Source organism: Notolepis coatsorum, assembly GCF_963971535.1.
Source record: "Notolepis coatsorum genome assembly, chromosome: 10".
Taxonomy (NCBI): Eukaryota; Metazoa; Chordata; class Actinopteri; order Aulopiformes; family Paralepididae; genus Notolepis; species Notolepis coatsorum.
The window spans coordinates 134696388-134708909 of record NC_140174.1 but is presented as its reverse complement, the minus strand read 5'-3'; the positions used below and the strand labels follow the sequence as shown (position 1 = coordinate 134708909).

The window sequence follows — 12522 nt, the reverse complement described above, 5'->3', positions numbered from 1 at the left end:
ACGCTCAAGGACCGTTTCTTATCATATATGTCTTCCAGAGTATGAATTCCCCTCTTTTCCCATTTGGGAATATTAATAGGTTTGTGCCCAACGAGTAGCTGCTGGTTATGAAAAATTGGAGAGTCGAGGTGCCATGGGCATTTAACCGCACAGGACCTCTCTACATTACGACACGTTTGGATAACGTGGGATATGATTGGTCCATATCTTAGCTGCCATTTTGATATAGGCATAGTGGTGTATACTACATCCTGTAGTCTTTGTGGTGAGACCGCTGCTGCTTCTAGGGAGCGCCATGACACAGCCATTTCAGGGTCCAGCCAGTTTATCAAGGGCCTCAGAGAGAAATACCAAAAATACAACTTAGAATCGGGGATTGCCAAGCCCCCATCCTGTTTTCTACGTTGAGTGGTAGTTCTTTTGATTCTCTGGCATTTATTATTCCAAATGTATTTGGATATCATAGTTTGAGTCTTACGCCAGTGGTCTATTGGAGGAGGAATGGGAAGCATTGAGCTGAAATGTATCCTAGGTAGTATATTAATTTTAATTATGGATGCCCGGGCCTGTAACGAGTTAGGGAGGCTCGACCATCTATCTAGGTCCTGATGTATTTTATTATATGTACCTGTGAAGTAAAATGTTGTTGTCTGATTCAGTGTGGGGGAAGATCTCTATGCCTAAGTACTTAAAATGTTCAACTATGGGGATGTCAGCCGGTAGTTGCACTGCGTTGGCCGACTCATTAAGAGGTAGACAAGCTGATTTGGGCCAATTAATCTTGAAGCCCGATAGTTTGCCGAAGTCATCGATTAAATTAAGTAACTTTGGGGCTGATTGGGAGGGGTCTTCCATAAAAATTTATAAATCATCTGCATATAGAGCAATTTTGTGTGGTGTCTCATTGATTATTATAGGGGTACTTTCTTCTGATTGTCTAATGAATTGGACCAACGGTTCGAGGGAAAGCGTGAATAGTCCTGGGCTCAGAGGACAACCCTGTCTGGAAGATCTAGACACCGGGAAGAGTGTAGAGCATAATTTGCCTGTCATTATCATTGCTGACGGTGAAGCATAGAGAACCTTGATCATGTGTATAAATTCCTTTCCAAGTCCCATGGCCTCCAGTACCATCCAAAGATATGATCATTCCAGTCTATCGAATGCCTTCATGGTATCCAAAGACAGAACCATGGCCGGAGTTGCATTGCTCTTGCTGTTATCAATTACGTGCAACAGTCTCCTAAGATTATCTGCGGCTAGTCGACCCTGAATAAATCCAGTCTGATCACAGTGTACCGCACCATCATATACTTCTGCAGCCGACGGGCTAGTATCTTGGCAAACATTTTTAGATCTGCCCAGAGAAGACTCAGGGGCCTATAACTGCCGCAGTCATTAGGGTCCTTGTCAGTAGCAAGGAGATCAAGGCCATATTAACGTCTCTCTCGAGAATCCCCCCTGTTCTAAGTTCTATAAGAGTGATTGGCTTGCCCAGTTCCCCAGCCTCTTCCTCGGATAATTTCTGTATTTTGAGACCTTCGACAAACGCATCAAATTTTATATGATCAAAGTTGACCTCTGAGCTATACAGTTGTGAATAAAATTCTCTAAAAGTATCATTAATCTTTTTTGAGTCAGTGGTGATTGCTCCTGGTTGTGTCCTGATTGAGTGTGTTGTCTATTTATGGTATTTATTTCTTTTTTAATTATCATACGTTGTGTATTTATTTGCTCATTGTAGTTAATCTGCAGTGAGGCGTATATGTCCGAGTATAGTTTTTCCAGCCCTTCTAATTTTTTTAAACAGGATTTACATAGGTTAGATGTGAAAAGCGTGACATGGCTTCTAATAAAGCATTTGCAAAATTGCATTCCATAGGATTCTAGGGTCCTCGACCGTGCCAACGTTAATCTCCAAAAACTCCACAAATCTTCCTCTAAAGTCAGTGCAAAAGTCTACGTTTTTCAAAAGGGACAAGTTGAAACGCCATCTGGGAGCCTTTGTGGAGATCTTGCCAAACGAGGCCACGAAAGAGATCCCCTTGTGATCCGAGAGAGCTAAGGGAATAAAAGAGACATCGACATGATCAAACATACCAGGGGATGAGAAAACATAATCTATCCTGGAGAAGGTCTTATGACAGGTAGGACCTCTGACGTTACACGAAAGAAGAAGAAGGTAGGAATAGTCTCTTGCTGTGGGATTGGTTATGCGCCACAGATCTGTGAGCCCAGTGTCCCCTGGCCCACATTTTAAGAGCCACAGAAGATTGTTTTTGATCATGTGTTTCGGAGGGGCCAGATCTATCCATCTTGGAGTCCCAGCACGCATTGAAGTCACCACCCACTATTAAAGAATATCCACTCAGTTCTAACATAACTTTGGTGATTGTTTTGTAGAAAGCTGCATCAAATGTATTTGGTGCATATAATGAGAATAGTGCTATTTTCCTGTGAGAATATTCCACCTTTGCCATTGCTATCCTCCCCTCCGTGTCCGACCATACTTCTAGGACCCTGAGATCTAGATTGCGTCTCGTCACTATAGCGACTCCTTTCGTTTTTCTGTTGGCAGAGGATGAGGAAATTACATGATGTTGGCAGTTCGCCAACCTTGCTACGTCAGCTGTCATTAGATGCGTTTCCCTGAGAAGAGCAATGTCAATTTTCCTTCTCTTTAATAAACAGGACACTGGTACGCTTGTGCGGTGTGTTAAGTGAATGAATGAATGAATGAATGACTGAATGAAAACTTTATTTAACAGATTGCAGAATGGGTACAATACAGTACGGCTCAATACACACAATTGTTAAGGGGATGCAGACCAGAGAAAGACGTTTGTCTTGTTTACATCAGGGTCCCCCATTTTCAATTCATAGTGACATTTATGACATACACAACATACATGACATTTATGGCATAGGGACATACATGACATACAGGTATTTAGTACTGTTACATTTGTGACATATACGATATTCAAATATTCAGTACTGTTACCCATAGATCCTGACAGAGTATATACATATGATGGGGAGGGGACTGTACATTAGGAGGTGGTGGGTGGGAGAGAAATATACATACGGTGGGGAGAGAATATATACATACGGTGGGGAGGAGACTGTACATTAGGAGGGGGTGGGTGGGAGAGAAATATACATACGGTGGGGAGAGAATATATACATACGGTGGGGAGGAGACTGTACATTAGGAGGGGGTGGGTGGGTGGGAGAGAAATATACATACGGTGGGGAGAGAATATATACATACGGTGGGGAGGAGACTGTACATTAGGAGGGGGTGGGTGGGTGGGAGAGAAATATACATACGGTGGGGAGAGAATATATACATGCGGTGGGGAGGAGACTGTCTATTAGGAGGGGGTGGGGGGTTTGGACATTTACGGTGGCCAGTTTAGAATTGCAGCCTCCCGTAGGTGCTCTTTAAGAGCGGTTTTGAATGTGGGTAGGGATTCACATTCCTTTACAGCTTTGGGTAGGGCGTTCCACTTTGATGTGGCATAATAATTGATCCCACATAAATAGGTTCCAATTGCTTCCAGAAGATAAAGAGTTATTATATAAGGGTTCATGGCTGCCAATAGCTAATTTGCAATGTAATGCCTAACCTGTTATTTGCATTATCAGCTACTATAGGGAGAGGACAGATCACTGCTGATGACGGAAAAGATGTAGAATGAACATGAAATTACAAGAGAAAAATAAACTATAGGCTGGATTTAATAGACATTAAATTACTGGAATGTACCCACAGGCCATGATTATTTGGAATTGACCCACAAGCCATGACTACCTGGAATTTACCCACACGCCATAATTATCGGGAACTGACCTTGAAACTGACTTGGCACTGGAGATGAATGACAGAACTAACTTGGCATGGGTAGAACTGGATGTTCTTGGGTAATCTGGAGAAATTGGCACAAAGCTAAAGTACAGCCAGTCATAGTGTTTCCTCTATGTTTCCAACCCCATGGATCTTGTGATCTACAGATCCTACCTGGCTATTAACCCTATGGCCCTAACCCTAACCCTAACCCTTGTGATCTACAGATCCTACATGGCTATTCCTGCTAACTCCTGGGTGGATGACTACATCGACTGGCTCAACCCTGGATCCAAGTGTTGTCGTCTGTACACCACAATTGGTCCTAATTGGGGGAAATTCTGCCCAGCAAACAAAAGTGAGAATTAGACCTTAGAGCATGAAATTAAATATTTGCAGATACATATGGTCAAATGTGAACCAATGAAGTATCTCTGACTAAGACCCATACTCCATTTTTAAGTTGTCAGAGGAACCGTGTTTATTTTAAACGCTATTATCTGAAGATGGTAAGTTAGAGTGTTGTGTTCATTCATACTAAAAGACAGTAGAGGTATGGTTCTTTCTTCTGATATTTTACATTCATACTCCAAGTAATAATAATAATACATCAAATGTATATAGCGCTTTTATTCTATTCTATTCTATTCTATTCTATTCTATTCTATTCTATTCTATTCTATTCTACAGTGGTCAAATATGCTTAAGTGATTTGGATTGACTTTACAACTGTAAGAAAATACATGGATTGTCCAAAAGATTTCACAACAGAGTTACAGTATATTGACACGGTCACTATGATAGTCATCATTGTTTCTTGTATAATAAGGTTGGTTGGCTTTCTCTTGAAGAGAGGCGCAATAAACAGTGGTATTTGTTTATTTACAAAGCTCTTGGTAAGCTACCACTTTACATCACAATGTTGCTGTTGGTACTTTGGACCCAATCTGACTCGCTCAGATGACTTGCTTGTCCTTAAGGTCCCCCTGAGCAAGTTCTTATCTGAGAAGGTCTGCCTTCTTCCTTAATGCTCCGGACTGATGATGGAACATCCTTCAACACACTTTAAAGATCAATACTCTTCCAACTTATGCACAGTTCAAAACCATGATCACAAACCACTGTATATTAATCGGTCTTAGCTAGGGGTGTAACGGTACACAAAAACCACGGTACGGTACGTACCTCGGTTTTGAAGTCACTGTTCGGTACGGGTTTTCGGTACAGTGGGGGAAAGGTTGGCTTTCCATGTTCCACTCAGGGTTGATGTAGTGTGCAGTAACTAACTGTACTTGTAGGGCTGTCAATGAAATTCAACTTGTAAAAAAAAAAATTATATTAGATTGTGAAAAAAGCAGCCCCCAGTGGGCGGTCGTTAGTGGTTAACATACCGTTGTATTCGTTCAGTACACAGCCGTACTGAACCTAAGGTCCAGTACTGAAACGGTTCGGTACGGATACGTGTCCCTTTACACCCCTAGTCTTAGCTGATTCCTTTGTTTTTATCTTCATTTCTGTTTGTTTTAGGTGAATATTGTTGTATTACTACTTTCGATTTCGTCTTATTTATTTTAACTGTTTACTTGACATTGTAAATGAGGGCAACCTAGTTTTAATGATGATGAGTTTGATGATGATGATGATGATGATGATGATGATGGTTCTGACACCATCTTCTTTCCCCTGATGTATTTAGATGATTTTCTTTGCATGAGGAAATGTTTGACCAAAACCAGTCATAGACCGAATGTGGACCAGTTCAACCGGTTCCTCCCTGACTTCCTGGGGAACAGGCCTGACCTCCAGTGCCCCAAAGGGTGAGCATCACACCGCTACAGTACATGTGGGCACATTGTACACATACACAAACAAATACCACAACATTAATTTAACACATTAACTGCCACGCTTATATCCATCAATATTTGATCACTGCCACCAGTCTAAGTCTATGGAGATGTTTACCTTCTTTGCAGGGCTATAACTTTTTAAATTGTATTGCTAAATTGACATTACTATGGCCCATTCAACATCGATTATCTATCGTTCAGGATGTAGGAACGTTTAACTTTTTCATTCACACATTCATACGGAAATACTGTATAGAGTATAAATATGTTTTTATCGTTTTCTGCAGTAATTCCTAGAACGTGAGATATAGGCATAAATGCATATATTAGATTATCAAATGCCGTTTGATACCGATCCACGCTATATTAAAAATTTCAACTGTACATGGTCCTAAACGTTATGACTGATCATGCGCGGGTGAACGGGGGGGGGGGGGGGGGGTCGTTTATAATTCCGTGATTGTCGTTAAATGATTTATGTAGTATGGGTGATATATAGATCAGAGCAGTTTGCATCGATAATAATAAACAAAAACGCTGCACGTCACGGCAGCCTCCTCTTACCGTTGGGCGATGATACTGGAGCAAACAGATCCCAGTTATTTGATGGGGATCGAGGCGATCCATTTCCGGTTTGTATAATACTAATACACGCCCAAATCATGTCGATTATTGAGTTATGGCAGCGATCCATATCCACGGTGTGTGGCTAGAGTCCTGGGATGATATGCGAGTCGGCGGACGTAATTAGGAGACGCACCGATATCCAACCGGCATATCCGGTTTGGCAACTCGCCGATCATCCACCAGGTGGCAGTATTGAAGCGTTGCAGAGTTGTGCTGAGTCCCACAGCATCAGACAAGGCTCCGTGAGTGAAATATGAATACCATGGCGAAAATATGAAATATGATCAAAATAACGTCGTACGCCGTGATCTGGCAGAATTCGCATGAACTTGAAACCCGTTGTACGACGTTTTTGGCGCAGAAAGTGTTAAATGGTAAATGGCTGCATTTATATAGTGTTTTTTTTCCTCACATTTTTACCCATTCACTCACACTGTAGTGGCCGACTGTCATTCCTAGGTGTGCTGACAGTCGTCCACGATGCACCCGCTAATGTGCCTTTTCACGCTGTACCAAAGTTGTGATGTTGAATGAATTGAATGTCCAAAGTTGCCGCCGGTTCGGTTTACAGGGTTTATTGTTGTCCAAAGGTAAAGGATAGTGAATGAAGGGTTAAACAGAACAGTCGTCAATTGCTCCGTGGTCAGTTCCAACAGTGAAACAGTGTTTGAAGGTAAAACCTCTGCAGGTGCATAGGATCATAGTAATCACCTAGGATACTTATAGCTATATTGGGTGGTGAGCCCCCTAGTGTCCAAACATAAATTGTTCAGTGCATGGTTCTGATATATATATATAATATAATATATATATAATAATAATATAATAATATATAAATTCACCAAGTCGGTTTCTGCCTCTACACCAGGGGTGGGCAATTATTTTTCCCAGGGGGCCGAATGAGCAACTGAAAATATGTTGGAGGGCCGGGCCAAAATTCCAAACTCAATTATAATTGAGTTTGGAATTTTGGCCCGGCCCTACATTTTATTTCTATATAAAAAGCAGTAAATGGCATTGTTTTGACCCCTGGTAAGAGTGTATGTTATTATTTGGCAATTAAAAGGTGAGGTTAGCTTTCAAAAATATCATTTATTCAAATAGAATTTATTTCCAAAATGATAAACAAAATGTGAAACATTAATAACAAAGGGCATTTTGAGTTTCATATACTATTGAAACAAGGATTTTCTTAGCTTTCTAAAGACATCACATCATCTTATAGCCAAAATAAACAAGACATGTCACTGAACTGTGTAAAGAAAAGTGTCCCAGTTTTGTATAGCCTTTTTTACTTTACATGCCTATATTAAACATTTAATGTTTTCAGAACTGTGCAAAAAAAATATCAAGTGTCCCATTTCACTTGTTATATTTCCACATTTTAGTGTTCTTCAGTTTTTTTTTTTTTTTATTCAGTGTGAGAAATCCAGTCTCTGTTGAGCTTTAACAAGTCCATCAAAGTCAGGTTTCATGTCTGAGGTGGAGATGCGAAGCACAGCTGCCAGATGTTCATCAGTGAGAGAGGATCTGTACCTGGACTTGGTAAACGTCATGACTGAGAATGTCTGTTCACATATGTAGGTGGATCCAAAGAGAACCAACATCTTCTGAGCATGGAAAGTTCTCCTCCTTGAGAGCAGAGTAGAACTCTAGCAGTGATGCTGACTTAAAGTGCTCTTTCAGTAGTGAATCAGACTGCAGGTCAATGAGTTCAAGCTGAACAACTATCAACACTGCAGGTAAAGGGAGAGGAAACCAGCTGCATTTCATCCTCAACCTTTTTGAAATCTTGAAAACGCCTTGAAAATTCATCATGCAGTGCTCCCAACATGGATGAGTACCTGTGCCGGTGATCAGCTGATGGTTTGACTTCTTTCAGGGTTTTCATGTGTTTGAGATTGTTGCTGCCTAGTTACCTTGAAATTAATTGCAACTTTGTCATGAAGGCTTTCACATGGCTATGCATTTCATGAGAAAATGCCCTTGCCCTGCAGTTGTGTGTTCAGTAGGGATGGGTACCGTTCACATTTGAACCGATACGGTACCGGTACCTGTGAATCGATACCGGTACCCAACGGTACCTTTTTTCTGTACTTTAGTCTCTAAAAATGTAATCTACCTACCTCAGTTGTGAAAAAAAAAATCCAAACTTCAAACCACACTTTCGACCGTTTTCGGCTTGCCCCGACTGCTTTGTTGTTGAATCAAGTCAAATCCTAGGTAAGCGTATATTGTGCGTGTGAACGTTGACATGAAAATAAAAAAGTAAAAAAAAGAATTTATTTTAATTTTTTATTATCATGTAATCTTACGCGGGCCGTACAATGCCCAGGTCTACACACACATTCACACACCGACGGCGGAGGCAACCATGCAAGGCAACCTGCTCATCGGGAGCAATTAGGGGTTAAGTGTCTTGCTCAAGGACACTTCGACACGCTGCCCGGGAGGAGCGGGAATCGAACCGGAAACCTCCGGATTACCAGACGACTGCTCTACCTCCTGAGCCATTGTCGCCCCTAAAATGTATACCTTTTTTTATTAAAATACATACAGGGCGAGACACAATCCAACACACAAACACACACAACACAACATATAAATGCAGTCCATTTACCATTTACAACAAAGCACAACACAACACAACACACACACACCTAAGCTGCAGCCGGACACCATCTGGTATATATTGGAACAATAGAAAATGCAACATTTTCAAGTGTCAGTGGTTTTAACATAATCATATTCCATATCTCTCACCATCTCTTTTACAACAGTGGTCTAGGAGCCTATGACAAGGCTGTGGTGAGAGACGAGACCGGGGAGATTATAGGTAAGGAATCCTCTCCAATATCCTGATATGAAGATGGAATTTATGTCTCTCTCTCTATTTTCACATAAAAGACGAGCATTGGTGACCTCCCATTCAGCGATGTAGTTTGAACTTGACTTCTCTGTCCCTCCCAGCGTCTAGGTTTATGGCCTACCACACGCCGCTGAAGAACTCCCAGGAGTTCACTGCCGCTCTGCAGCGGGTCAGAGAGCTGGCAGAGAACATCACCGAAGGCATGAGGGCGATACCCGGCACGTCACCCGACTTCCAAGTCTTCCCTTACACGTGAGCCAGCGCCGTCTTTCTTACAGTACTCATAATCAGTCCCTGTTCTCCAGGGGTGTAAAGTACTTCGTTACAATACCCTCCTACACCTGCAGGCCCATTTAGAAAATCCCTGAACATGAACGTGCATTGGTTTATGATAGATTATTAGTTACTGGGTATTTCAAAGTACTTTCCAATGATATAAAATATGTGTATGATTATCATCAATATTATTTGTTATTATTATTATGTAGATGCACTTGAACTTGTTGAACTTAAACTTGAAGATAAAAATTCATTTTCAAGCACTTTCCTTACTTGGGATTAGAAACATTTGAGTGCATGGACATTTTGTAGACAATCTTGTCCTCCTCCATACTCTCTGCCTCAACATAAGCCTCTTGCCTGGGGGCAGGGGGCAGCCACCTCCATACTCTCTGCCTCAACATAAGCCTCTTGCCTGGGGGCAGGGGGCAGCCAGAGTCCTCTGGATCTCAACTTCCTTGTTGATAGCCACTGGTTAGCCAGCTGTCATCTCGACTTCCTTGTTGTTATGCCAGCTGTCATCCTCTGTTCTGGGTTGATACAAATGAAATATATTATATATAGAATATGATCCAATAATGAATCAACTAAATACAGCAATGTGGCTATTTCAAAACATTGCATTCGCTAAATAAATACATTGTTCGTCGGGCACGAGCACGTAAATGGTAAATGGCTGCTTTTTTATATAGCGCTTTTATCCAAAGCGCTTTACAATTTGTTACTCACATTTTTACCCATTCACTCACACATTCACTCACACATTCACACACCGATGGCGGAGGCAACCATGCAAGGTGCCAACCTGCTCATCGGGAGCAATTAGGGGTTAAGTGTCTTGCTCAAGGACACATCGACACGCTGCCCGGGAGGAGCGGGAATCGAACCGGGAACCTCCGGATTGCCAGACGACTGCTCTACCTCCCGAGCCACTGTCGCCCCAAATCTCGCAGGTCTAACCATTTTAATTAGTATATTTTTTTCTCTGGCCGAACTAACGTTAACGTTATTAATCCTGCGGCCGCACTTTATTTAAAAACAGCCAATCAAATCCCCATCAATGGAAAATGAACCCGCCCATACCCATGCTGATTGGTCCTTGTGCAAGACTAGAAAGCGGGGATCATTGATTAAACACCTGCTATCAGAAGAATAGACAGTCAGAAAAAAGGTTTTTACTTTGACTTTTTAGTACTTAAGTAGTACATTTAAAAGTAGAAACTTTTTGCCTTTTACTCAAGTGTGTTTTTAGCCAGATACTCTGACTTTTACTTGAGTACGATTTTGAGACGGTACCCATACTTAAGTATAATTTCTGGGTACTTTTTACACCCCTGCTGTTCTCTCAACTCAACTCACCGCTCCCTCTTCCCTCTTCTACAACAATGTCTTGCTTTGAACACGTCTGTGTGTTTGAGCATTTCTACTGCTGTTCCGTCTACACTGTAGAGTCTACAGCCTATGAAAACGCTAACTTCTTGTGCCCAGAGGTGGTGTTGTGGTCAAGACCCCCTGCCTCTGGAACCACATGTACATTTATTGTCCCTCACTGTCTTCCTACTGTCTCAATAAAGAACCTTCTCTCCTGTGTCTCCTCTACTCTGTCTCCCTCTCAGCCTTCCTACTGTCTCAATAAAGAACATTCTCTCCTGTGTCTCCTCTACTCTGTCTCCCTCTCAGCCTTCCTACTGTCTCAATAAAGAACCTTCTCTACTGTGTCTCCCTACTCTGTCTCCCTCTCAGCCTTCCTACTGTCTCAATAAAGAACCTTCTCTCCTGTGTCTCCTCTACTCTGTCTCCCTCTCAGCCTTCCTACTGTCTCAATAAAGAACCTTCTCTCCTGTGTCTCCTCTACTCTGTCTCCCACTCAGTCTTCCTACTGTCTCAATAAAGAACATTCTCTCCTGTGTCTCCCTACTCTGTCTCCCTCTCAGCCTTCCTACTGTCTCAATAAAGAACCTTCTCTCCTGTGTCTCCTCTACTCTGTCTCCCTCTCAGCCTTCCTACTGTCTCAATAAAGAACCTTCTCTCCTGTGTCTCCTCTACTCTGTCTCCCTCTCAGCCTTCCTACTGTCTCAATAAAGAACCTTCTCTCCTGTGTCTCCTCTACTCTGTCTCCCTCTCAGCCTTCCTACTGTCTCAATAAAGAACCTTCTCTCCTGTGTCTCCTCCACTCTGTCTCCCTCTCAGCCTTCCTACTGTCTCAATAAAGAACATTCTCTCCTGTGTCTCCCCTACTCTGTCTCCCTCTCAGCCTTCCTACTGTCTCAATAAAGAACATTCTCTCCTGTGTCTCCCTACTCTGTCTCCCTCTCAGCCTTCCTACTGTCTCAATAAAGAACCTTCTCTCCTGTGTCTCCTCTACTCTGTCTCCCTCTCAGCCTTCCTACTGTCTCAATAAAGAACCTTCTCTCCTGTGTCTCCTCTACTCTGTCTCCCTCTCAGCCTTCCTACTGTCTCAATAAAGAACCTTCTCTCCTGTGTCTCCTCTACTCTGTCTCCCTCTCAGCCTTCCTACTGTCTCAATAAAGAACCTTCTCTCCTGTGTCTCCTCTACTCTGTCTCCCTCTCAGCCTTCCTACGGTCTCAATAAAGAACCTTCTCTCCTGTGTCTCCTCTACTGTCTCCCTCTCAGCCTTCCTACTGTCTCAATAAAGAACCTTCTCTCCTGTGTCTCCCCTACTCTGTCTCCCTCTCAGCCTTCATACTGTCTCAATAAAGAACCTTCTCTCCTGTGTCTCCTCTACTCTGTCTCCCTCTCAGCCTTCCTACTGTCTCAATAAAGAACCTTCTCTCCTGTGTCTCCCCTACTCTGTCTCCCTCTCAGCCTTCCTACTGTCTCAATAAAGAACCTTCTCTCCTGTGTCTCCCCGACTCTGTATCCCTCACTATCAGTATCTTCCTACTGTTTCAATAAAGAACCTTCTCTTCCGTGTCTTCCCTACTCCGTATCCCTCACTGATTGATAAAGTAGGAATACTAAGGTGAGTGGACTGCCAACTCTCCTTTCTAAAAAGTAACTTGTCATTTCCAAGCAGTGCTGGAGT

The 12522-nt window shown here is 42.4% G+C and overlaps 1 protein-coding gene across 1 annotated transcript in view; it reads left to right on the top strand.

Moving 5' to 3' along the window:
- npc1l1 (NPC1-like 1) overlaps nucleotides 1-12522 on the top strand; it is a gene marked incomplete at its 5' end in the record, with an annotated part of 51432 nt that overhangs the window by 28286 nt on the left and 10624 nt on the right. The window contains 4 exons of the mRNA XM_084323192.1: nucleotides 4078-4208; nucleotides 5547-5667; nucleotides 9108-9163; nucleotides 9298-9448. Of these exons, the coding sequence (XP_084179318.1) occupies nucleotides 4078-4208; nucleotides 5547-5667; nucleotides 9108-9163; nucleotides 9298-9448 (459 nt within the window). The remainder of the gene's footprint in view (nucleotides 1-4077; nucleotides 4209-5546; nucleotides 5668-9107; nucleotides 9164-9297; nucleotides 9449-12522) is intronic.